The sequence below is a fragment of the Pollicipes pollicipes genome, unplaced genomic scaffold (assembly GCF_011947565.3).
Source record: "Pollicipes pollicipes isolate AB1234 unplaced genomic scaffold, Ppol_2.1 Scaffold_5724;HRSCAF=6776_pilon_pilon_pilon, whole genome shotgun sequence".
NCBI lineage: Eukaryota > Metazoa > Arthropoda > Thecostraca > Pollicipedomorpha > Pollicipedidae > Pollicipes > Pollicipes pollicipes.
Genome location: NW_023596746.1, coordinates 11,963,190 through 11,990,817, shown reverse-complemented (window position 1 = coordinate 11,990,817; position 27,628 = coordinate 11,963,190). Strand labels below are relative to the sequence as shown.

Genomic DNA, 27,628 nt, shown 5'->3' with positions numbered 1-27,628 from the left:
TGTTCGCCAGAGCACGACCGGCACCAGGTCTGCAATCCTTGCTTTATCGCATGGATATGTTTATTAATAATCACAGTTCAGCATATAAAATGACACAGGCACTAAAAGCAACTTCATCCGACTCACCAAACGGCTGTGGTACACGTAGAAACAATATCAAACTGTACAAAGAACAGCAGTGGTGGTGCACGTCCTTCCTCCAGTTCGCCCAGCTCGCTACCGTCCGCCATATAAAAACGCCACTCGTAAGCCCGCTGGGACCATGCCCTGTCACCGTCGGCCCCGTCGAGCCAGCACTCCCCGGTCGCACGCGCCGGCGGCACGTGCTTGGGGGGGGGGGAGAGGACGCCGGCTGACAGGCGGCCCCGCGAGCCCGGGTCACGACCCCCGACCCCGGCGGCCGCTAAGGCGTTGGCCGCAGGCGCCGCGGCGCGCCGCCAAAGCCCGGAGAAACACACAGAGCGTTGAAACGGGATATCGACATCGCGTATAGAGCGCAGCGGGACTTCGTCCCGGCGCCGGGTACACACACGCACACGCGAGAGACGCACGACGTGCACCATCCGCGTCCCCACTGCCGCGGGGTCGGTCAGGCACGTGCGGAGATCGCCCCGCCGCTGCACGCGCCAGGGCCTTGACTAGGAGCCCCGGGGCTGGCTCGGCACCGGCGCCACGCGCCGCCCCTCGACTGGAGCAGCGGGGCTCCCCGTTGCCCGCCGCTATATCACAGACAGAACCGTCCCCGGCCGGTCAGCTCGGCTCCTGGTGAGCGTCGCACGGTTAGGAACACGCGCCGGCCGCGCCGCCGCGCTATGAAGTCCGTGGCCGGGGCAGCGGCGGCGTCTCACGAACCCGACTCGTTGCGGTAGCCGAGGTTCTTCCTCTGCAGGAAGAGGTGAATCTCGCGGAAGTTGGGCCGGTCGAGCGGGTCACGCCGCCAGCACTCCAGCAGCAGGTCGTAGATCTCACGCGGACAATCGTGTGGCTGCGGCAGGTACACCTGGAACGGAGGAGACGGCTGCTAGAGCTGCGGTCCAGCTCGCACGGCTGCTTGCATTGCCGTGGGAGATGCTTGACGGTCCGCCGCACCCCGCCGTCGTATCGCGTAATGGGGCTGTCGGCCGCCGCACCGCCACCTGGGCCCAAGGCGACGCTCTGGAATTCATCGACTTCGACGCTTTGATATGCTAAAAGCCTACACGGCCACGCAATGCAGCTTTCCATTTGAGTTGGCTATTGTCACGGCACCGGACTATCTAAGCAGGCAGCAGTCGTAAATGGGTAGGAACCGCGCTTTATGGCCGATTAGGCCAACACGTCGCGTCGTCATTCCTCCCCTGTCGCCAGGGCAAACACGGCGCGCCTTTGCTGCCAGCGACGACGCGGTGCGCCAATAGGACACGCTTTCTCTGGAGCGCCGACCGGACCGGAGGGCAATCACGCCCGCCCCGCCTCTTTCCGCCCGACCGCCGCCTCTCCGCTGCGACGGTCGGGGCGCCGCGTCCGAAGAGAAGAACGCCCGCACTCCTGAGGGGTTCTGCAGGGCGCCACGTACCCGCCGGTCACGCTAGATGAGTTCGCAGGGCCGCAGTGAGGCCCATCTGGCCTCCTGTCTGACAGGCGCGAGACATGGCAGCGGCCACCGCACCACTGGATGTACGCTGCCAGGCGGAGGTGTAGCGTTGCATGAAGAGATGGTGCAAGAACACGGGATCCTATCGTGGTGCACTTGAGTGCATTGCAACGCTGTGTTCTCTACGGGTAAATATCTATGCATACTTGAATGTGAGGCCCTTTGCTCCGACAGCAGACACCTTTGTCCCAACACGCGTCCCAGCAGCGGTCGCCGTCGTTCCACCAACGGTCTCCGCCGTCCCAGCAGTGGTTCCCGTCGTCCCACCAGCGGACTCCGTCGTCCCAGAAGCGGTCCCCGTCGTCCCACCAGCGGTCCCCGTCGTCCCAGAAGCGGCCCTCCTCGCCACAGCAGCGGTCCCCGTCGTCCCAGTCGTTCCAGCAGCGGTGGCCGTCGTCCCACCAACGGTCTCCGTCGTCTCAGCAGCAGTCCCCGTTGTCCCGCCAGCGGTCTCCGTTGTCCCAGAAGCGGTCTCCGTCGTCCAACCAGCGGTCTCCGCCGTCCCACCAGCGGTCCCCGTCGCCCCACCAGCGGTCCCCGTCGCCCCACCAACAGTCTCCACCGTCCCACCAGCGGTCCCCGTCGCCACAGCGGCGGTCCCGTCGTTGCCGACGCAGGTCGATGGCGCGGCGATCGGTTGGCGCCGGCGGCCGGTCCCGGGGGACACTCCCCGCCACGGCAGGGCGGCTATTCTGCGAGCGCTGAGCCACGGGGGATCGCCAATATCAGTCCACCAAACACAACCCATATTGGGTCCCCGCGCTCCAGGCTGACAGCCCTGTCGACCCGCGGCCGACTGGGGCGTGCTGGAGTGGCTCGTGCAGCCTTGTCATCGCACACATCATCTTCGACGCTCCCTGCCGCACATACTCGGCGCACTGCTGCCGACGCCGCCGCCGCCCGTCGCTCGGCGTGCGAGACCGTCGAGGCGGCAGGCGATGACCACGTCCAGCCGGGAGACGCGCCCGCCGTGCGGAAAGCGATCCGGAGGCAGCGCAGCCTGGGCGCGGCAGCCGCCTGCGCCGCGGTCTAATGACACGGCCGCTGATGGCTGCCGACCGATGCACGTAACTGATCGCGGCGCGCGATGGAAATGATTGCAGGCGCACAAGGCAGCGATAGCCGGGCCGGCGATTAATCGATATCGCCATTACGAGCGCGGGGCGACAGCTGCTCAGAGGCAGAGGCGCTCGTCGCAGTGCGGCTTCCAAGGTAATGGTGCCACCAGTGCAGTGGCACGGCATGGTGGGACGTATTGAAAGGAATGACATGCCTTGGGTGGTTGCAATGCGCCCTGTTATGACTTCTGGATCCAGTGGGGAGAAGGGTGTTCTCGTGCTCAAAGTAAGTTTTACGAGGCTATCCGGGGGAAGCGTCACGTCTAAAGTTCAGTGGGATGTGTGCCTCGATCGATCACATGGCTCCCTCCCAAACAGTGTTGCTGGGCGCGCCTCTGGCTGTCGGCGCGCGGGTTCATCAGCTATGTCCCAAGCAGCGTGGCTGGGCGCGCCTCTGGCTGCCGGTGCGTGGCTATGTCAGTTATGTCAAGCACGTTGACTTGAGACAGACGCGGCCCATTCATTAGTGATTATGTGACCATAAACTGCGCAATGCGCATTCTGCGCGGTTTACGATTGGTAAGGACGGGAGCGCGCCCTAAACATAAGTTATAAGGCATCCATCTGACGGCTCTCGCAAACTACACCTAATTAGTTACGTCTTCCGTGGGCGATGTTTATCGATGGCTCTCGTTCGCAGCATCAGTCCTTCTCCCTCTTCCCCAAGGGTTAACAGCGCCGGCGTCTTTATCCTATTGCAGCGACAGTCCCCGCCCAGCCGTCGTGCTAATGCAATCCTCCATCAATGCCCGCCGTATACAAATATCATTACCCAAGCTCCCCTCGTCGTTAGCGACCTGTCCAACTCCCCGAGGCGTTGCTGCCAAATCAGATGGGGTCCCTGACAGTGGACCGAGTCGGGGCGCACGCGCTCACCGCCGCCAGGAATTTACATAATTGTGTTTTATGTGGGCGCGCGGGCCGGGCCGGTGAGAGAAGCCGCGTCTCTGGGGACGGGGAGAGGTGCCGGCGGCCATCTGCCCCTCCTGGCCGGGGCCGGACGTCCGTCGGCGCCCGGCGCATCACCCGGGCGCGGCGCCGCCACGCTCCGTCGCCATACCTTCAGCGACGCGCGCGCGCGCGGCGGAGGATCGGCGGCGCGCGAGGAACAGGACCAGGACGCGGCGACAGGGCGCAGGCCACCACGGGCGACGGACACGCCGGTGGAGCCCCGCCGGCGGGCCGGCGGGCACCGGGGCGCCAGCGCCAGCTGCTGCCGCCGCAGGGACGCGTGGCACGGACGCCAGCGCCGCCGCATCGCCATGGCAGGAGCTGGGCCGACACGGACTGGAGGTGGACATCACCCGTCGCGTGTCGGGGCCTCAGGCGTTACCGGTTGTAGGCCGCGTGCGCCGAAGTAGCCCGTTGGCTGAGGACACGATGGGAGGCGGAGTCGTTCCGGCCAGGAGTAACACAACGCGGAACTTCGTAAAATGCGGTTAGCGTCAGATAAATTCCCTTGCCATTGGGGTCGGGCTTGTTTGGCCGGGCGACGCTGCAATGTGACGTGTCGGGAGGCCGCTGTGCTTTACGGCATTTTGACGGTTCCGCGGCGCTGCCGCCGCGTCGCTGTAAAACAGCGCTATCGGCGGGCCGCCGGGTGCTTCAGGCCGCGATGGTTTGGTTTGGCACGCTGGGCGGTGAAACACATGACCGCTACGCCCCAGATCGGGCGCTGCGCGCATCTGATTGGACTCGCGTTCGGAACAGCGCTGGATCAGCGCGCCGCCGGCTGGCCAAGTCGGAAGTGCTGCAGCGATGACAAAAAAGAGCTTTTGCCGAGGAGAAAGGCTTTTGGCCGCTCTAACGTTTATATTTACAATTTTCAGTGTCGAAAGGGAACAGTATCACAATGTTTTTATACCGAAACAGTGCGTTGATGCACGTGCTTACGCGAGGCGCGCTTATGACCTTGACGCGTCATCCAAGCAGATCTCGCATATGTAAGCTGCCTGTCGCCGTGATAGAGCTGGGCCAGCGTCTCAGTGGCTCACCTGCTGCGCGTCGTTGTGATAGAGCTGGGCCAGCGTCTCGATGACGCGCTCATCGGTCATCTCTTCGTAAGGCTGCTGGCGCGCGTAGGTCAGCACCTCCCACAGCGTCACCGCAAACGACCAAACGTCCGACTTGGTGGTGAATTTACCCTGCGGATACACACATTAACAGAGCTGGTATGCAGGGTGACGTCAGACTGTGCACGACCACACCGTGCGGATACAGAAGTTGATGATGGACACTAAGTCACATTATGAATGCGTTCTCAAATCAGCGATAAGATAATTTCAGCACAGTCGTGAATCTGTCGGACTCCATTCAGGATATTTTCACTCACATAAGTTAGGAGCGAGAACAACAATCGTTGCAAATGCAAAGCGGGCACGACATTGCACTTAGCCGTCAGTAAGCCCCTGGGATATGTGTGTAGGCATAAGATGGGTCTTCGAAACTACATGCGAATCCCATTAAAGCACCATCTGGCAAATAACGGCGCATAGCTTCCTTTCAGCGAAAATTTCAGGCCAAATATGGATTAGACGTACAGACAAATTGTCAGAAATATCGGTGGTATATGCGGTGCTTCCTGTAGCGGGGTGTGTTGTGTTGCGCAGACCCCTTTTTCACGCTTGCTTGCGTGGCGTTGATATCAGAGTCTTCCCTGAGCTTGGTGTGTGGAAGCTGACATCACTGGTTCAGTGATCTGGACTACCGAATGGTTTTGGTCCATCCTATTAATCAGCTTGTTCCGGGAATTCTACCGTGCCATACATTGCACGGCCGCTTGATGGTGACGTTCCCCTGCCTATGGGGAGAAGTGCGACGCCGAAGTGCAACTCAGGACATCCGGTTGTTGCCCGCCCGCACCCCGCGCCTGACACTCGTTCAGTGACAAAGCTGGTGCCCCACCCATTAACATCGCAGCTTCTTCGTAGGCCAAGTCTGTTTTAATAGCGATTGACAAGAAACGTAAAATCAATTATTGCACTCAGCAATTTGCAAAACATTTTACTACAGCCATGAGCGTAGCACGCCTGAAATGCTAATGAGGTCAATCCATGTTTCGGTGTCATTTGATGAGGTCCAAACACAGGAGTGTCCGATCTGCCCAAGAGTTACTGGGATCCGAACCCAATCAGCCCCAGTGGCGGTTACTCCTCGGGCTTCAGCTAAACGTCATCCATGAAATATGTTGAAACAAAGGTTGTTTGAGCAGCTGTCCTCCGACAGCTTGACCAGCAGCAGCTCCTCGTGTCCAGGTCCCTTCGAGACAATAGCCTGTCCCACAGACTAAGTCCATGCCAGCGAACTTCTACCAGCATCGCGGCTCTAAAGCAGCTTAACCAAGCACAACAGCGATATGGACCACGAAATCCGGTCCAACTACAGCCAGCGCTGTCGAACCGCCGCTAAATTGTGACGCGAACTTATCCGCCGGTCGTCGGAGCCTGGCGCCGCCCCCCCCCCCCCTCCCCCTTTTCTCCCCGTACTGAGCGGCACGTTGACGCTATAAATACGGGCTGAACGAGCGTCGAATGACGGCCACGTGAACCGAAGCCCAAGCAGTTTACGCGGCCGCAATTTGTAATCGATGAAGTCGTTGACCTGCGGCCGGCGGACGAAAAAAGCAGGCCCGCCGCCGCCGCCCCGGGCGATTTCACAGGACAGATGCTGAGTGGTGCCGGCGTCAGCTGAGATATGGCCACAATGTCGCCGCACAGCGCCGGTAATGGAATGGTCGACGAAAATGGCGCACCGATTCCGGAAAAAGGGTACGCCAGGTCCGGAAATGGTGCGCCGCCGTCGCAGGCCATTTAAAAACTACACCGTCGGCGAGGGTGGTGGTGTGATAACGGATTGGAGCACGCAGGCTAGCAAGACCCATAGTTATGCTAGAAATAACGTATGTAACCTGTACAAATGACTTACTTTATACACAATGAACGTGTCTGGTGGAAACCAGTGTCATCATGTCATGCCAATGAAATGTTATCGCCAATATCTTTGCAACGCCCACCGACGAGCGATGTGTTGTGCCTTTCAACAAGGGTTAGAGAGGGAACGCACCAGAAAGATGGCCTCCCAGGCCATCCAGCGAATTGGCAGCAGTGTCCTGCCCTCGATCTTGTAGTAGTCGTTGGCGTACACGCCTCTGCTCATGCCGAAGTCGGATATCTTCACCATGTGCCCGCGACCGACCAGACAGTTTCTGCAACGCCCCAAGCGAGGTTATGAACGAGGCGTCACAATCGCGCACAGGCCACCCGCCTGGACAGATACCGCCAACGCCACGACCTGAAATAACAATCTCGCAGTTATCCGAGGACCCGGGGAAGACACACACAATGGGCTAGGCCGGGCCGATGCGAGGAGCCCGGCGGCATATACGACGAGGCGCGGACAATGCGCGGAGCAGACCCGCCGCCAGCTGAGCGCCCCCGTCTCCCTTTGTGGCGCACGTCGACAGGCTCGCGCCCCATTCTCGGCCAAGTCCATCGAGAGCTCTTCAGCGCTGCATTGTCCGTCGTCGGGCCTTCTTCCCAATCGCTGGGGTATCACTGAACTGCCGGCGCCCACAGAGCGTGAAGAATGCACCCGCCGCCAACAAAGGTGTCCCGAACGGCCGCCGTCATCGCCGCTGACATATGAGGCCGCGACAAAGCGGCGTTCGATGAGCGTTTGGCTCTGAGGCGCCACGACGGCAGCCGAAAGGGCGGCGTTTTTAGCGCGACGCGTTTGCGATCGAGATGAGTGTGTGGGGGACGGGGACGGTGGCGGTTAGGCGCTGCCGGGAGGGGGAAGGGGACGGTCAGGCAGCGAACGACGGCCTCGTGTTGCCTGTCGCGACGAGCGCTGCTGTCTGAGCGGCGGGCGGTAAATGCGGACGTGTTTCCTTTGGATCGCACACTTGTAACGCCAAGCGACGAGGTGACTTCGCTCTGCCGGGCTTCCATGCCTAGCTGGCTTAATCAGCTTCCGGACCTGGAATTCAGTTGCAACTGCCGAGCAGCAGGCTCGAAGAATAGTGCCTTTTTACTTCAGCGTTTGGTTGTAAATCCCACGCCCAAAGTAATGAGACGTCCGAGGCACAGGGGACGTGAATCTTCAGCGGGGTGAGGAACAACACCATTATCGCGGTCGTAAGCGTCATACCAGGAATCTTTACGGTCCACATCGCCAAGATCGCCCACCCCTTTCAGACCGTTCTCCGTATCGGAGGTGATTGCTTCTGAAACGCAGTAATACGATTCTGCAGTTACATATGATTTCCATTAGGACGTTTCCTCCTTAGAACGAGACTGATTATTGGCAATTTCCTGCAGGCGCCGAAATGGTTCCAGCAGTTGCAGTGACGTTGGTCTGAGGGATGCGATTGTAGCCGCAGAAATAAGCACCGGCGGGGAAGAAAAGACTCTCGAGGGGAAGGCTTTGCGCCCGGCCCAACCCAGCGACCAACCAAGCATTCGCAGAGATCCAGTCAAACTATTGCTAAAGATGTCAAAGACCCGAATAAATGGCTCATAGCACACTTCAATCAATAACTACAGAAGTTCTGCTCGCCGGCCGGCCAACAAAACTCGGCACAGACCACGCTGCCCCCTCCCCTCTCCCAGTACCCTACCATCTCAAGCCCCCTGCGTCTGCTGAACGATGCCGTCATGGTGGAAGAGAGCCATCGCTCGCAGCAGATACGCAACATTTGGCGGCTTCCCACCACCCGGCCCTACAACCGAGCTGCGCGCGTGCCAATGACTATCGCCGACTCTTCTTTTCACATCGGGGGCTGGGCTTTAAATGCGCCCGGATCACTCCGGCACAATGCAGAGAAAACGGCAATATTTAACGATTCACTAACCTGTCGTAATGTACCGATCAACGACCATTATACAAAGCATTCGTTAATTCGTTATGGTTGGCGTGACAGAGGCCGGTGCTCTTAACACTAGGCACTGGAATTAACCAGCAATGAAGTTAACTAGATCGCATGTTCCCATCCAATGAACGCAGTCGTGAATGCATGTGGTATATGTTTACCAGCGATCAAACTTCCCATTATGTGTTTATGCAAGCGTAGTTCATACTATTGGCCAATCTAGGCCACTCGTCAGTCAACTGGTCCGCACTGAATGCAAGCAAACTACAGCTAGCAAAACTATAACAATCAATACATGACACTACAAACATACAACAACGGTCTCAGATGCCCATCCCTCTGAAAAATGCACTAAGCCCCGAGGCAAAGACCAAGAGCAGTGCAATACGTTTCTGTGCGATCCTGTAATCGCAGGGTGCGCGCAGGGGCGGTCAGATTTCGTCGAGGGTGCGCGAGACAAAGCTCCGATGGCCTCCGCTAGCGCTAATCGCCGCCCGCCACGTGGCAGCGTCACATTAGCCGCATCAATCCGAGGCCCGATTAGCCGGTAATCGCAGGTGTCCGGTGTCCCTACCGCATTAACGGAAACACTAGCCGATGGAGGCTGGCATCGATCACGGTTTGACGGCGCCTTCGGGCGGTGGCGAAACACGCCGCGAGCCGACCCTGGCTGACCCCAGCTGACCCGGCCCGCGGCGGGGAGAGAGCGCCGCCCGCTCGGGAGAGATCTCCGCTAAACGGTGCGGCATCGGGGGCAGAGGTCAACCGTCCCCTGTGTTAACCGCAGTTGCAAGAGCCATAATCAGCGGCGTTCGTGGCTGCACACTCACGACAGCCGCCGGCGGGGCAGTGTAGCAACGGGGGGCCGCGTCGCGTGCCCGCCGGTCGCTAGCCGGCCGGCCAGTTTACACCGCTGCTCGGGCCGACTGCAGCGGGTCATTAGCGTCGGCCGGCGCCGGCCGGCGAGGGCTCGCGTGCGGCGCGGGTCAGGGGTCAGACGGGGCGCGCGGCCAGCCCCGGCCGGTCAGCCCGGCCGGCGCCATTCATTCGGCTCCGGGGTGCCCGGTCTCCGCAGGCGCCAAGCTCAGCATAGCGAGCCAAGTGATGCTACGGTGAGTTCGTGCGATTGGAAACCGCCGCTGGGAAACTGTATATCTGGTTTCGCAGTCATTCAATGGTATTAATTGGCTACATGCCGGGGCGTCAGAGGCTCCCAATCCTGCAACAATTTCACAATTTGGCTGTAGCCGTATAGCACACCTTGCACGCAAGGGAAACATCTATTTGAACTTCGATTCTGTGATGTTCCTTGCAAAATAAATGAACTAGGGCTGTGGTGCGATACTTTCAACTTGTCTGCCTCATGCTTTCTCTATCTACTCAAGGCATTAAATACCATGACTATACTAAAAACCAGACCGCAAGTCAGTCACGCGAACTGTCAATAAAGGGCCAGGTTAAGTTTAGTGCTTGTTCAGTGGGTAATTAATGATCACGCAAACACGCCTGGTCGTTAATGGGCTAATGGAGGAGGGGTTAGTGTATTTCAGTGCGCTCACAGAGCTGAGGCACTCACAAACTAACCTCCAGTGAACATCTCACACAGTCTTCGTATACCGTCTGCTCACTGTGCGCAACTAGGCATTTAGAGGTATCTATATCTATGGAGTATTTATACCTATGGAGTATCTATATCTATGGAGTATCTGTATCTATGGAGTATACCTCAGACAGGTCAACTGCCAACAACATAGAAGACACTCCGATTAACATGAAGACCATCTGCCCCTAAGCGAGCCGTAACTTATTGTGAATCCATCAAAAAAGTAAGCGGACATGGTGCATCAGCGCCCAAACCGCGACAAAGCCATCGGCCCAAGAAGCCGTTCGTACCAAGGTGCTCCTCAGCTGTCGAACCGCCCATCTCTCGGACCCACAGACTTTGTGGTGCGCAGACATCGACAGCATATTCCTCATCAGCCACGAGAGCAACAAAGCCCCCGGGTCAAAGCGAGAATAATAACGGCCCTCTCATCAGCTCATCAAGACAAAAGAGCCCTCCGACGCAGACTTCCACGCGTCTCTATGCATATCTCACCAGGCTCTTGAGCTGCATTCAAAACTCATCTGCACACGAGCCAGCGCGTGTTCCATAGACCACCCGCGAGTTCCCCGCCCCTCTCCCTGAGATTGCCCCAAGCCACCCACTCGCCAAAACCGCACGGCATTCCGAAAACCCAGCCATAGGCGCGAGGGCTTCAGAGCTGGAGGACAACCACGGTCGAAGTATATGTGCGGTAGCTTATATAAGCATGGGAGACGCATTACCCCCAGAGCGTGACAGTTGAGCGAATCAAAGACGAGTTTCATTGGTCTCGGCCTAGCCCCGTGGCGGCGCCGCCGTTGGCACCGCCGTTCAGCGGTGTCCAGGCGGCGTCTGTGGCGGCAAGGCGTGCAATTACGTTGGTGACAACAGTCAGTACAGATGAATAGAGCGGATACGGGCGGGCGGCAGTGCTCATTTGCCAACCGCCACCCCATTGATCGTCGATACCCCATCTGCATGCGCTCCCGCCGCGTCGGCTTCGGCGGGGTGCCGTCGGCGCCGACGGCGGCCGACGAGCGCCGATACAATCGCGAAGGTGAGGGGAGGCGTGGGGAGGGGCCGGACAAACGGTGCGGTGACGCGCATTAGAGCGTGGCGGCGCGACGCTGGGGAGCGCCGCCGAAGCCGGCTCGATATGAACCGTCGGCGTATGCTGGAGCCGCCGCGAACTGACGCAAAAACTCGACGGGTGGCTGGTGCGTCGGCGATCGGGGTGGGGTGGCGGCGCGGGCCGTGGGGACCGTCGTCACAACGCCGCTCGGAGCGACGCGGATCCGGAAGTTTCCAGTGCGAGGGGTCCCAAATGGCGGCGGCAGATAAGGTTGCGTCGTTTTCGCCGTAAGTGTGGCGGCTCACGCCGCACGGAACCCATTAGCGGCATACCTACCGGGCCGCGGTAGGGTTAACATGGCTCGGCGCGCCCCGACACGCCGTTGGACTCACCCGCGCCGGGGACGGCCGGGCGTGCCGGCGGCGTGGGCGCCAGAGGCCGCGGTTCATCGCGGACACACTCACATGTCATGCGGCACAGTATATCGCGCTCGATCTGCCCTCGACGCCAAGGCCGTCCATCACGGCCTCGCGAGGCACAGTCACGTCAGAGCGATAATAACCAGCGCATCGATGGATTCTTTTCAGACGTATGTGGCCGTTCAGGTTTTCGGTCCGGTGTCAAGTACATCTGCACCGTCAGCCTGGCAACCGCCAGCCAATCAGCGCGGCAGGGATTTGCTGGTGAGCCACAGGAAGCGAGGCACAACACTGGGGATGGCTCTACAACAGTGACGGGCGCATGCCTTGCGCTTAGAGACATCCCATGGCACGTTCACAAATGCTTGTCGATTATGCTGCATATGCAACAACCTCCACTGATGCAACAAGTGGTTAGCCGAGAGTTTGTTAAGTTTAACGCCTGGTGGTAGATACTGACGAGGATCGTTAAGGACAAATCGTAAGCCAATTCCTGGTGGATGGCAAAAATGCAACGTTAGAAGTCAAGTGAAAGCTGGATTTTTGAGCAATTTCCCACTAGTACCTTTGTTCAGTTTGTAAACCCTGTTGAAAGAAGCGAAACGTCAGCGCCACTTTGTTCGCTCAGGCTGTTCTGTTACTTGTCAGAGCGCTTTTTACAACAAATGATCGATATCTGGTGGAAATTCCTTACCTCGTAGCCAAGTCCCGATGCACGAAGTTTAGGGATTCCAGATATTTCATACCGGACGATATCTGAGTGGCCATATAAATCAGGCTTCCGTAGCTGCAACGAAGGACAAAAATATCATCAAAAACGCCGCGCATACACAGATTGAGTTTCTGACCATAAATCATGATAAACAGCAAGGAAACGACGGTGATATATGTGGCCATTACTGACATTGAGAGCCCTAGTAGACCAAGGAGGAGAGATGGATGGACGACAAAGAAGAAGTAGTGGCAGAGGATTCGAGCAATAAGAGAAGAGGAGAGAGGGACTGTGGGGGATGGAAAGCCACCAGAAGGAAATAACATAAGAACGAGTACAGGGAAAACCGAAATATATTCAAAGGAGGAAGACAGCAAAATAGGGCGGTGGAGAGATCAAGACACGGTGAAGCGAGAGGGGCATAACCGCGTGAGCTGAAGGAGGCGGTCGACCATCCCGATCCCAGATCATCCCGCCCTGCGACAACGCTCGATGACGGCTTTCCCACGCCTCGCTCACGCTGGCGCCATTGGACGTCCCAGCGCCAACAGGACCGGGCGCGGCCGCGGCTCGGTGGCGGCCCACACCCTCCAGGGCCTCGCCACCCGATACCCAGCACACGGGCGGCGCTGTTTGCCGTGGTAACAGCGAGCGGGCCGGACGCCTGGAAGAGGCAGCCAACCCTTCCACCGGTCAATAGCGGCACGGGCGGCAACAATGGGACCGGTAATGTGAGGACGGCACGCCGGCCGCGCGCAGCGCATCAACCGACGAGAGACGGGCCGCTAGAGGCCGGCCGGATCCACCAGCAGGGACTGCAGGCCCCCGCTGCGAAAATGCGCCGCGTGGCGGGCTCTCTAAACCGAACGGGCGGGCGACCGGTGTGGTCAATCGTTTTTGCCGCGTGTTTTGCGGCGCTGGGCGACGGCGATGTGACTGATACAGGACCCGGAGATGTGTGGACGTGTGGGCATGTGCGCTAGATCAGATGTGCTGGGTGTGCGCGTGGCGGGCTGCGGGGTGAAAATATCAGATCAGGGAGCGGAAAGCACCGCACACCCCTCCCGCTGATCACCGTCACGCGATGGGACGGTGCAGACGGCAGCCGAACAAGTGTGCGTGGTTGCGGTAATGGTTGTGTCTGTGTTAATGACACGATGCTTTTGTTGTGCATAACCAAAAGAAGCGAACACCTAAGTTCATGACATCAAACCCCGTGAGCTACGTCGCTAACACATCGCGTTCCCGTCGCGTGACCTCAAAAAGAGGGTCGTCATGGGGTCACCCAACATGCTCTCAACCCAAATGTCCTCTCAGAGCACGCTCCTTTCACCGGGAACAGGTTGGTTTGAAGTCCTAAACCTAAGCCTAGGCCTTTCGTCCTACCTCGAGCCCTCTGCCAGGGGCGTCAGGGTGGTCTTACCTAAGTACTTTGCCGGAGGCGTGCAGGGCCGTCTCCGCCACGTGCTGCTGCAGGTACTGGTTGAGGTCGCCATGCTCCATATACTCGACCACCACGCAGAGGGGCTCCTCGCGCGTGCACAGGCCCAGCACGCGCACGATGTTCGGGTCTTGCAGGCGGGCCAGGGTGCGCGCCTCCCGCTCAAAGTCCGCCCTGCCGGCAGGCCGGCGCGCGGTCAGTGCGAGTCAACACGACCGGCGCGGCTCGGGCCCGGCTCGGGCCCGGCTTAGGCTACAAGCCGAGCGGCGAGCGGTCATGTCAGGTCAGGTCAGGACCTCACAGCTCACGAGCGCGGCTGGCGCACGGTCCACTCTGAAAACGATCGGTACGGGCGCGGCGGGACACGCTGCGCGAGCATTCAAAGCGCGGATCGACGTCGTTACATGTTTTTGTACGTTGCTCTGCAGTTTAAGCAGCTTCTTTGACTCAACGTGCGGGCTTCACACCCAAAGTTCGTCTCCGAAAAACATCGCCGCGAACTCTAAGTGGGTGGGGGGGGGGGGGGGGGGAGTGCGAGCGCCCCGGCTCAAAGTCCCCGGCGAAAGCGGCGCCGGCGGCCGTCCATTGATCACTCAGGTGGCCATGTCACGCCTGCCAGCTCAATACGCCGGCGGCCGTCCGCGCGCCGAGCCCGGGGACCGGTCGCGCCCAGCCCCCTCCACCCCCGCCCCGCTTACAGCGCGGGCCGTGGTGTGTGGTCCCGAGCGCGTTTTTAGTGGAAGTAGCAGTGGCGTGTGCAAGATGTTCTGGCGGAAGGGCGCAATTTCGAGTCTTCGCGACGAAAGTTAGAAATGGAACAAAAAACATCGAAAATACACCCTTGCATGTCAAAAATCGTAAAGGAAAGCACATACCCACGTGACTCCACTTAAATACGTCCTGAGCAGCATTAAGCCGAAAACCACAGTCGCTCGACCCAGCGCCCCCAGCGGAGTTAGTTACGCTCCCTGACGGCTGTCCCGGCCGTCACGCTCGCACCGGGCCGCCGCCGGCACGTGATCTGGGCGCGCCACTCCTGCAGACGTAGATGGCTCTTCCGGTGACGCGCCGCCGCCGGTGCGCCTTTGATGTCACGTGTGTTGATTACCCGAGACGCCGCCGTCCGGGCGACTTTGAATTCGCGCCGCTACAAGGGACGGCCGCGACATCAAAGACATCAAAACGTGCCGGCGACCACACAGCGCCGGCGGCGGCGGCGGCACCGCAGCCGCTGAGAGGGCAGGGGAAGGTGATGTGTGTTAACGTCGCGCGCCTCTCTGTAGTCAGGAGAGTAAACACGTTTGCAGTGTTCCTGGAGAGTTCGGCTATCCTAACGCAGGTCAAATCTGCTTTTCAGTCATTTCGAGGGTGAAAAGCCGGCTGCCTTCAGTACTCTGCGGTTCGGACCCCGCTGGCCACAGTGAGGGTCGTGTCAAGTTTGCATAGGTTGCTGTTCGCAATGATGGTATGAACAGCTATTAGGACTGCTACTGGTTCGAGGAGCTCCAGAGGACTGTTCGTTCAAAGCCCTTCCCAACGGCGTTTCACTCGCAGCAATAGGGCGCCTTCCAAGCGGCGAAATCCCAATTTCTATGGGACGCAACTTGACGAAGCGCCTGATTGGCTGTCACCGAAACTGATAGATTGCAGGAAGATTCAGGCGAACGACAACAAGAGCCAAAGCGAAAGGGCACTTCCAGTTACTGGGTATTGATCAAAGCCCCGAGAAAGCGATTCGGAAAACATCTCGCGTCGTAAGCTGGAAAATATGTAGCGTGCTGTGGCCGCTGCGTAGCATGATGCATATTTTGAATACAAGCATACTGGCAATACAACGCGGCAAGAGGGAAATGAGCAAAAAACATATGTTTTGATGACAGGTTCAAAGCACAGCATTCTACTCCTGTCCCCTTTATTTTCACAAAAATGACTCCACGGCTTGATGGAAAAATCCTCCCAGGCTTAGAAACAAGGTCGTTCACGGCTCAGCATCTTTTTTTACATAAGAATGCATGAATGATGATTTAGCTCGCCCCGCTTAAGCATGAGAGGTTGCTCAGCATTTTTTTTCGTTCACCCCAAAGCAAATATGTTCCGGCGCTGTATCGCGTCGTGAGAGTTGTGACGGTGCGTCATTACGCTAGCTGTGCTGCTAACGGTAGCCAAACGTATCGGTTTCCAAGCAAACATACTCATGCTCACATCACACGCTGTAATATGCCAAGAACACAGGAATGCATTGCACCGCAATCATGGTAATCGAGCACGTCGGGCGCGTCGCCATCGCCAAGTCAAGTCATCATTGCCAGGCAACGGGGTTTGTGGAAACAAGCCAGGAAGCGATCCCTTGAGGGTAGTTGACGAATACCGTATTACGCGGGGCGAAACGGCGCAGACGGTGTCCCAGGGGTCACTTACCTTTTACTTGGTCTGCTGGCGTGTATTGGGGTGCAATTGGGCGGGATACCGCTGTGCTCTGGGTATTATGGGCATTCCCTTCCATATACCTAATTGCGTCGACCGTTGTATACGTCAGACAAAGACACGATGGTCGCAAGGCCCACGCGGCTTTAAGTGCTGACCATGCTTTGTGACCAGGCCTGTGCTCCCCCACCCCACTAGCATAAGGACTTGTTCAAAGATCAATAAACAGGGACAACACGCGCCAGGAATACTCCACAGCTTCTCCTGAAGAGCAAGCTGGCCTGGGTGCCAGCGCAGGCCCACAAGGAAACACCCGCTGGGACAACCCCACGGCCCCGCCTGAGGAGCAGGCTGGCTCGGGTGCCAGCGTAGGTCTTCAAGGAAACACCCGCTGGGACAACCTCACAGCCCGCCTGAAGACCGGTCGGGCCGGAGATGCCGGCGTCGGCTCATGGCGTCGTACCTGGCCGCCTGGGAGGTGCCGGGCCGCAGCGTCTTGACGGCCACCAGGCTGCGACAGCCGGGCCCAATGACGTCCGGCACCACGTCGCTGCCGCCCTCGATGTGACAAAGGTGCACCTGTGCGGCCCGGTCCCGCGTCACCACCCTGAGCCGGCGACAGAGCCCCGCGGCGCCGGCCGGGCTTCGGTGCGTCACAGGGGCAGCCGCTGGGATTTGAGGCGACGGTGGGAGTGGGTTCGGACGGGTTTTTAGAGCGCTGGGTTTAGATGCAAGGCGGCACACGTGGGTGGAAGTGATTACAATTCTGGTATGGGTAACCGGCGTACTTTGTTCAGGCTGATGGTTTGGTTCCAAGGCGAACGAGGCGCACTGGCACCTCTTCGCATTGTCTGGGTTATCAAGTTGTAAATTTATGCGCCTTGGAGGATTTAAATGGATCACCTGCAGCGGCTTGGAGAAGGGTCGGGGCACTTTGTTTTCGCGGAACGAAGATAAAGCGATGCCGCGCGTCACAGACAATCGAAATCTACAGCCCCAGCGGCACACGAACAACGGCTTGCAACAGCAGTTACAGTCCCTCGCCGATGAAGTACGACAACTGCGCGAAATGGCGCACGCTGGGTTTGCCATCCGCGCCGAACTTATACGGTGGTAACAAGAGGGCACCCAGTGGGAGACCGATACGCAACGGAACGAGGCAATTTATATCTGAATAGGACTCCCGGCGCGAGCGCCACCGCCACCCGCAGAGACGAACCGGCACCGAGAACAAATGGAACACCAGAAATTACCTCGCCGAACTGACCCTCGCCCAGTTTTTCGTAGAGCTTCAGCTGATGGCGCGGGATCTGCGGAATTTCAACGTCGTCCATCGGTCCGTTTTCTTCCGACAAGAAGTTCGTTGGCTGGAAATGGAAAGAAGAGAATGGACTCAAGGTAAAAAGTCTCGAAAGCATTAATCTGGTAACCATCAAGCACTGAGCGGTGAACAGCTGTGAATAGCGAAAATATAATCACTTTTCAAAAGAATGAGACTACCAAACCAAACCAAGAAACAGTGGCCTAACATGATTACTATGAAATGCGTTATAGCTAAGTACGTTATCGAATGCTATGGTCCCCGGGATATGTGTGAAGGCGTTAGCAATTTCAAGTCTGTCTTAGTCACATTCAGGTAAAGCGAGGATCAATGAACACAACTCATGCACTGAATTTGTTTATTCTTCATCAAGCCCAAGGACGGATCGGATGCCTTACGCAGTCAAAGCAATTGTATCTGCCCTCCCCGCCCGCTGCCCTCCCCGCTGCGCCTGCCTCCCCATCCGCTGTTCTCTCCGCTCCGCCTGCCCTGCCGCCCGCCGTCCTCCCCGCTGCGCCTGCCTCCCCATCCGCTGTTCTCCCCGCTGCGCCTGCCTCCCCATCCGCTGTTCTCCCCGCTGCGCCTGCCCTCCCGGTCCGTCCCCGGCCGGCCTCTCTCACCCTGCAGATATCGGTGGCGGCGTAGTGTTGCTCCAACACGGGGCTGGCGGCGCCGCGCCGCAGCGCCGTCACCGTCTTCGGGCTGTGCTTGGAGCGCGGACTGAGGCTCAGCTGCGGGCTCGCCGGCGGCTCCAGCGCCATCTTGGGCCCGTTGGTCAGCGGCGGCCGCTTGCAGCTCGAGAGCGGGCTGTTGGTGACGGGCGGCAGCGGCGGCGGCGTCGTCATCAGCGGCTCGGCGTAGTCCTGCGACTGGTAGTCTGACAAAAGAAGGAAGAGAAGCGTCACCAAGGGGTCCATCTATAGCGGCAGGTTCGGGCTCAGCAGCCCTGCGGTCGTTGATCTGCCGAGCGAGGTCGGGGCAGCTGTCAGGGGCTTCGATGGTCCTACGCATGGCAGTCGGTCTGGAGAGAGTGAAGTAGTTGTCGGGGGCTCAGATGGTCCTGTGCATGGCAGTCGGTCTGGAGAGAGTGAAGTAGTTGTCAGGGGCTTCGATGGTCCTACGCACGGCAGTCGGTCTGGAGAGAGTGAAGTAGTTGTCGGGGGCTTCGATGGTCCTACGACTGCGAGTTTGTCGAGAGGCAGTGGGACCATCAGCGGTACCTCGGTGTAATCTCATGAGATTGACGATCTGCGCATAGACAGCGCAGCTTTTCCATTTCCATCGTTCTCGTACTCCACTGTCCCGTGCCTAAAGCGCTGACATTTGAAGCAGTTTCACAATCTGTATTGCTTTCGTTGTGCCGCGACATATGGATGTGGGGGTGACTCTTAATCATGAAGGACTGTGATATATATATATATATATATATATATATATCTTTAAAAAATCCCCACGCAGACTCTCTGTGGAGACGCAGTGCATTGTCGTTAAGCTATTCACTCGCGTCTCCGTGCAACAGAAAGGATATGTCGGTTTACCCCAGTGGAGAAGCACATCGTGTGATCTATTTCAAGGGCTTCGGTACGTGTCGTCCTCCTGAGCACAAGCTCATTACATCAACGGAAACCAAACGCTGACAACTGAGCCATGACACTGTCATATTCACGTATAGTTTTGTAAATCTCGGCGATTTATCGCACGTAGTCACGCTAAACGTCCACTGAGAATATTTCGATTTCGCAGCTTTGAAGGGCATCATTGCCATTACAAAAGCATAAAACGAATCTAAAAGAAAGATGGAGATCGTACCTACTTATCACGAGTGATTATAGCGCATTGATAGACAGTAAGTACCTCTTAGTTGCGTGACTAAACCAATATGCCGGGTTTAAGCACATAATTACGATTTTCAGACCCTAATTCGTATGGAACATACAAGACTGACTGACTACAACTGACTCATACAAGACTGCTCTGAGTTTTGCATCTGAATAAGCCACAAAGGTCACGCTAGGCAGTGCGTTACTAAAAACAAAATGTTGACCTAGGTCATTTTAGGTCAATGACCTATTCTGACATATAAGAAATCCATCGAAGATGCAGAGTGCGGTTCCTGCTATCAACAAATTCGAAACGAACACCAGAAACTATCCCATACAACAGGTCCTAGAGTAATAAAACAGGTTGGTTTTGACCCCGGTCTGACTTTCATACCTGACCTTAGGTCAATGTAATTTGCTCATTCAGTTGTTGTGTTGCCTAAGAAAGCATCTCAAAGGCTTCGTCTAACAATCCGTTGTTGCATCAGATTGGACGATTCCCAGGAAATTGAATTCGCTGAAATCACGGCCTGACTTCGGCCTGCCATACGTCAGTGACCCTAAGAGGTACATCCAATTTTTTATACACCAAGCGATCCGCCATTCAATTTTCTACAGCTATGCAAAAATTGGCGCGGCTGCGCCACGCCGTTCGGTAATCATTCCGGAAAACCTTCGGGGAGGGGGGGGGGGGGCAATTTGACTTCCCACCCGAGCGCGTATTCAGTTAAAACAACTTTAAAGCAAAATTCCGAAACCGTAGCTAGAGGGCACAACCACATTTTAAGCCTAAATTATCATCACACATCATGACCTCGGAACTGGAAAGTAGGTCTCACCAGCGTCATGCGCAGCTGTTGTTGACGTCGTCATGCTATCGACAGACATAATATTTTCCACAATATCGTCGCGGGCAGCGAAGACAAGTCCCAATGTGACTGTACGCTCGCTGCCACGCGCCTCCCAGTGTCGTCTTCTATCGATTTCCCGGGGTGAAGTTAATAAATTTATCCCCGTGCCGGCAGACCAGAAGAAAAGGCGTTTCCACCCTTCGGGGCTTTGTCACCATGGTAACGCCTATAATTGCGCTCGGTCGCGACGGTCGTGGCCATCCATTTATGCATCGCTTTGGCTCGTTGCCCATTCAAAAGGCAAGTGGATAAGTGGGCATGTACGCGTGAACACGCATTGATGCATTGCACAGCTAACTGTGCAATGCATAAATAGAGGTGGGGCTCGGCTGTCCTTCGGAAAACCTTGCTCTAAAAAACGCCCACTTCAAGCAGCGCAGAGCATTTCACACAAAGCAAGGCCTTCGCCTAAGCGACTCAACCGGCCTCACCGAACCTGACCTGACACGATAAGCGGAGACCAACTCGGCCGTCCGGAGCCGGCGGTGGTCGCCCGGTCCCCGGGGGCCGTTTGTCGGCGGGTCGTTGTCGGCAGGTACGCCCCATCGATGTGGTCGGCACGGCCGCCTGCATCGACCCGGCGCCGGTCGGCGTTTTGGCGGGGGACGCGGGGCAGCACGTGTGGGCGAGGCGGCCGTAAAAGACACCCACTGGCCGCCGAACGGCACGGACCTGCCGTCTGCTGGAGCGTGACGATGGATGGCAGGGGTATTGCAGTTACACATCACGGGTTTGCAGGTCAGTCCCCGTACTTTGGTTAAGCGGCAAGAGCGAGTCCATGCAGCCGTCTGACTCATGCGCACGTCTTCAATCACGATGATGAGTGCGAGGGCGTAAGGGGTAGCAAACACCGCTGAACAAAGCGACGCAGGTCAAACTTCCATACTAAATAGGTGGAAAGGCATATTGTTTGGAGTTACAAGCGACAGGTGACGGTAGATTGGATCGAAGGCGAAGCGAGGTGGTTTTTACATGCTCGTGGCACGTGAGCACTCGTCAATGTCGCTTTGGTATTCGGCCTTGGGGTCGAAACGCTTCTTCAAGCTGCTGACCACCTGTGTGGTTAGGGCTATGATGACAGGAATGCCCATTTAGTGCGCGCTGTAACCTTCCATAACTCGTGGAAGGCTTTCGCAGTCATTTGATGATGGCTGCGTTTTCACTAACGTTGTTCAGTCATTTGATGACAGCCACGTCTTTACTAATGTCGTGTAGTCACTTTATGACAGCCGCGTTTTCACTAACGTCGTGCAATCATTTGAAGACGATTTCGTTTACGTTCTGCTATGTCATCCTTGCACACACTCACCCACGCATTGAAAAGGATAGAACTGAGCGAAAAAAATTGTTAGCCACATTGACATCATTCTAATGCGCTGTTTTTTGTGCTGAGTTTACTTAAAGGGCGTTTTACAGCAATCTTCTTAAAACGACTGTCGTCAGTTTACTGGTTTTGTGCGCAAATACATAACTGAAATGAACGCATTCCTTTAACAAAATGCATGGTACTCGAAGTTGTAAGCAGGCGTGTTTTTCCACGGACGGGAAATGGCCCTAGTCAGGCAAGTATGAGGATACAAAATTGCGAGAAGAGAAACATCTGGCATTGACAAGACTAAAAGCTCTTACCAAAGTCACCATCGGAGTCATTATCGAACAAAACGACTCGGAAAACGAGGTGTGAACAAAATGCGTAACTAAAAACGCTATCATTTGGCAATCGCACTTCCATAACTGATTTGTAACATAACATAACATAACAACTGATTTTTATCCTTCGCAGCCCAGAAGCACAGCGTCCGATACCGTCTTTGACATACCATCGCAAACATTGACGAACGCCAAGCACAACCCTAGCCTCTCCCCCTTCCCCCGTGAGAAGAGCTCAGCAGAGCTGAGTGTTTTCCGGTGCCGGGAGCCGTGCCCCTCCTCGTGAGCACGCTCCGGCCGCCCGTCTCATTGGCATGCATCCCCAGCCACCCCCATTTTCCGCACCGCAGTCCGGGCCCGCTGCATACAACAGTGCCGGCTGAACATTTCAGGTAGCCCGATGGGACAAATTGGACAGCGGGCCGCCGACAGATGAGTTAGTGCCGCGTACACAGACTCATAGTGGTCCGGTGGCGGCGAATTCCGGAGGAGGCGGGCGCAGTTGTCGGTGATATTGGCACAGTTTGACGCCTGGGACGTGTTTGACCCCGCGGCGGCATGGGCTCGCCGCCGCCCGCCACAGCCATACATCAGAAAGGCGACGGCCCATCAAATAGCATGACCCCGTCGGCATGAGGCAAAGGCTGACAACGGACGGCCGCGCAACCGGAACGGCTTTATTTCTGGATCGTTGCCCACCGTTTCTGGGAAACGGCTCCACAACGTGGACGATATTACCGCACGCCAGTGAGTGAGGGCTGGCGATCCCGTGCATCCACAAACGAGCAAATTTACCGCCCTTCGGTGGATCCAGGATAGATGGGCAGGTGCTTATTACACAAGCAAAACGGTGTTCGCACCGGAACACAGAAGACGGCGACCATAATTTAAGCACGTCTTGGTCTGCTATCAACTCAGGAGGCACACCCAAATAAATCGCTATGATGCTCGGTTATCACGCATACCAGCCTATCTCGCCCTGTATAGGTCTTGAGAGTCCTGACGTGAGCAAAACCGCTGCAGCGTGGCGACACCGGGCCTAGAAATACCGCGAATAAACCGGAAGACGTTGTTCTGCAAGCATCTCCCAACTGCATTGAATGGATGGTTGGAAACGCAGCATGCAAGTGCTGAGAAAATGGGGACGGGGTTGAGGGGTAAACAATCTGGTTTATCTGGACTGAGCTGCTCGATTCCAAATTAAGCATTAGCCAACATATCTCGAGCTCGTTGCCAAACAAGCACCAACGCATCGACCATAGCAGTGACATTGGATTACTTGGACCGCGTGGCAGGCAGAACAACCTACTTAAGAAGGGCGAGGGAACAGACACTGAGGAATCCGCACGCAACTGCAGCTGCTGTCCGGTGGCGGTGCTACGGCTCATTCCACCACGCCATCGGAGCGGGCCACTCTAACGTCACAGCTGTCACGCCCCGTCACGCAGTCAAATGACCGGTCCGCGCGCGGGTGCCCACGCTCCTGGCGCACGTACCTGCGTAGTGTCCGGGGCTGAGTGGTTCGCCATACTTCTCGCAGATGGCGCTGTACGGGGTACGGTATCCGGACTCGGCGTACTGCTCCCCCAACGCGGTCTGCCGGTGGAGGGGACGGTGCTCGTGACTGAGGACTGCCGGCCCCGCCGGCCACGTACATGGTACAGTCGAGCGCGCGCCCTGCCTGCGTACGAGACACAGCGTCAATAACGTGATGGTGTTAGAACGCATGGCGCACGACGTTGCGAAGCCACTAAAATGTCCTTAATATGTTGAGGTTCTTTCTCAGCTAATGCCAATTGCAGGGGCTGCTAGATTATGGGGAATTGTGGTCAGTGACGTTATGCTGGTAAATCGAACTGAACGAGACTGGTCACTGCGCGAAAGACGCATTTCATCGCTATCAGCTGGATAATCAAACACTTTTCCAACACCTCTCTAATCACAAACATACCACTAAAAAATAAACTAAAAGTCCTGGCGCCGCTAAACAGGCGCCTGAAATACCCGCCTTCGTCTCCGAAAAACCTCCATCGTCTCACCACCAACTCCGCCAGCACCACAAGCCCGTCACCAGCGCCACGCCCTGGCCACCAGCGCACCACCAGCCTCAGCCGCCATCCCCCCGCCGCCGCGCCCAATCCCCGGCCGGCCTCCCCCGACCCGTCAGTCGTCAGTGGACCGAGCCAGCGGCTGCCGTGGCGCTGCAGTCAGCCCCGGAGCCGCGGCGTGGCCCCGGAGGTCACCTGCCGGCGCTCGCCGACCAGCTGATTTATGTCCGGCACCGCCGCGCTCGGGCCGACCCGGGAATAACAGAGCAGGGGGCGACACGCTGCTTGACATTCCGGACGGCGCACCGCCGCGGTTCGACGGCCTGATTCCTAACATCAGAAGAACGCATCGTCGCCCGTCCCCTCCGCCCCGCCAGAAGGGAAGTGGGGGAGGGGGTATTAGGCGGCGATCGCTCACGCCTGATCAAAGGTCCCGCCGCGATGACCTCGCCGCATCGCCCACGCCCGTAATGGCTCGGTGTGTTTGTTCTCGCCCCAGGGGTCGGCGCGCCGAGCGGCATCGCTGTCTGCAAGGCGCCCTATCTGTCGGTGGGGGCATGACATCAGGCGGGCTCTATCGCGCCCAGCCCGGCGCCGCCGCCGCCGGGCCGAGTCAAAGGGCGTCGATGACTCGGCCGCACCGGAAGCCGGCTCGCGGCCGACTCAGCGGCGCGCTGCTCGCTGTTTATTCCGCTCACAGCGACGGACAATGGGACGGGAGCGGGCGCGCTCGAGCCCTGCTATCCGTCATTGGAGCGGCCGACTGACAGTGCCGTCCCGGGCACAGGCCCACGTGCCCACATCCGCGAACGCCCCGCATAACGCACGCCACACTAATGGTCGCCGGGGGCATGGGAACCGGCGCTCGTGAAACACGACAAATAGGCGTGGCGTGTCCGTGGCCAGCCTCGCCATGCGGAGGCGATGCTCTGCATTCTAACCGCCACCACGAAGACATATTTTGGTACCGTGATCCAACTATTCTAGACGCGTTGAAGGAACAGGGCGTTGATCAATCTGGCATCGCGTAAGGCACGGCGATCGGTTACGGCACGGTTATTGGTGCGGTACGGTGCGGTACTCGGTACGGTGCGGTACGGTACGGTATGGTGATCGGTACGGTACGGTCACCATGTATGGTAATCAGAGCACGAAACAAAACGCGCATTTCTGCACACCTTGACGCGTGTCCTCTATACTGGAGATTACTCGGCGCATCAGTATGCCTCAGTATGTCGTCCACATCCACACCATCGGGGTGCACCAGCTTGGTGTACCGGAATGCACCAGCGTCCACGGTGACCCACCTTGGCACCGTCCGGGTGCAGTCGGTCGGCGTACGCGGGAGCCAGCTGACTGACGACCTGGCCGGCCCGCTGGGCGCGCACCCTGTGCACGATATACAGGATGACCAGCACCAGGATCAGGATGACGCTGCTCAGAGCGCCAATCAGGCCGATGTGCTCGTTGGAGAGGCCGTCGCCGTCCGCCGTCGTGCTCGCTGCGAACAGGGGCGCCGGCGGTTAGCAACATGGCGGCGCGCAACGGCGACAGCGCGCCGCCATTGTGCTCAGCTGACCGCGCCCGGCATGGTTAATGCAGGGTGTCTGTGAGTGATCGCGGGACTGCATCACGTCGAGGGAAACAATCGGTCACCTTTGAGGCGGCGCAGGTGACGCGGGCGGCGCCCCGGGTCGGACCGGCCACCGGACGCGGCCGGTCATTAGCCATGGGAAGTCGTCCGTCAAGTTGTAAAGGTCATCGGCGAGCGGCATTGCTTGGGTCAATGTGGTTTGGGTCATTCTGGGCCGGCTATAAACTACCTGCAGCGGGCCAGTCCTTACAGTAGACATGAAAATCACGGACTACATGCAGTTACGCCCGTAGTCACGCTTTCGTGGAACGGTCCTTTCTCAGGGCATGCCCAAATCAGTGTCAGTTGGAATTTAAATGAGCATTGGTTTAACGCATTTAAACCCCGATTTTAGCAGCGGACCACTTGCCCCACATTCAGTCGCATCGTGGCACCGAACTGTGCCTTAAGGCGCCCGTAAGCAGCGAACGGCCCAATCGCTAACGAACGGCCCAATCGCAGCGAACGGCCCAATCGCTAACGCAGAACTGTCACGCGCCGGTCAGCTCCTGATCAACGCGAGCAATGGATGCCAGCGTCCCATGGGAATTCCTCCTGATCTCAACAATGTACTAATGACATCTCACAACAGCTAGGCCTTATTTCGCTTTGGTTCGTTCATCTGCATACGCGACAGGCCGTGAGCGTTGTTCTGGCGGTTTTGTCTGCTTTGCAGGTGCTCGGGCCGGGCAGAAGACTCCGGCTTGTTTATGGGAGGGTCGCCTTAGACACGGGCCATCCGAGAGGCCAGATTAAGGCACCAACTGCACGCCCGTCCGAGTTATTCCCCTCTTCATCTCGCATAAGTGCTGGCCACACGCCCGTTTACTCACACATAAACATGGATAATTCGTGGGCGGTACGAGAGACGGCTGCGACGGCGGCCGGCCGGCTCCACCCGCGGCGGAGCCCGCCGCCGGCCGCGCGCGGGCCGCGCCGCCCCGGCCGCCGACCGACAATGCTGCGGGCCAAGCTCGCCACACGGCACGCATAAATCACCTGCAAACGCCCGCCTGCTTAGATCCGGCCGCTTAATCACAGGGCGCCATTCATAATCAACTCCGTAAGTGGGACGAATGAATTGTTTAATTCGGCGCATCATTCAATTAACGTCGGAGGAGCCCGGGATGGCCGCTTTCAACAGGTGCGTCGCTATCCGGGCGCAGTGTCAGGTCAACGCCCTCAGTTCGGCTGTGGGCTGTTCATCGGCATGCCGGCACGTGGTTATTGCCGCTGTGAGTCACTATGTCACTATGTTACTGTGTCACGAAGTGCTCATGCCTTGGAAAGAGCATGACGCCTTAAAATCGGCAAGTTAAAAAACAGTTTGCTGGTACGTAAGCCGTGATAAAAACGAGATCTTAGGTCATGCGCTCTGAGGGAATGCCTGCCATTCGTTGTCGTCCGGTCTGCAAAAAGGACTGGGCCAACCGACATTCCAAGAGCAGCTTTTCAACATGAACAGCTCGCGATCAGATGCAATGCTGCCAGTTTTGAGCTCTGTCACCAGCCAACTAGGCCAAAAAGCTAGTAGACCAAACGACGCGGTAACAAAAGTACCACTATTGCTCACCGCTTCTCGAACGACGCATGTTGAGTCTAAAACTTCTATGAATATACTCAGATGCCAAAAGAGTCCCCGGAAAAACAGGAGTAACTCAGGAAGATGAAGACAACTTAAAAATGTCACGCTATCTCAGGAATGTTAAAGACACATCAGGGGAGTGTGCAGCAAATTTAATGTACCTTGCTAAATATCGCTCCCTTAAGCGCTGAAAATAAAAAACCTTCAAAAACTATTTTTCCAAGTTGGATGGGCACGTATGTTCCAAAGTACACTTTTCCAACCGCACATGACGCCGAACAATAAAGAATCCCCAGCTATTAACGTTTTACCCAAGTAGCCGCACCGTAACGCTGCGGCCAAAAGCGTTCCCATATCTGAGTGTTGGTTACACATACTCGCTCTCAT

At 57.4% G+C, this 27,628-nt stretch overlaps 1 protein-coding gene across 1 annotated transcript; it reads right to left on the bottom strand.

The window, feature by feature from the left end:
• Positions 1-495: 495 nt before the first annotated feature.
• LOC119102671 (discoidin domain-containing receptor 2) lies at positions 496-27,628 on the bottom strand. The gene is made up of 11 exons (XM_037226130.1): positions 27,619-27,628; positions 25,331-25,524; positions 23,472-23,571; positions 18,215-18,471; positions 17,527-17,640; positions 16,737-16,852; positions 13,832-14,023; positions 12,391-12,483; positions 6,814-6,955; positions 4,746-4,895; positions 496-1,000 (listed from the first exon to the last, which is right to left on the bottom strand). The coding sequence occupies exons 1-11, from the start codon at positions 27,626-27,628 to the stop codon at positions 845-847; spliced, it is 1,524 nt and encodes a 507-aa protein (XP_037082025.1). The 3' UTR covers positions 496-844.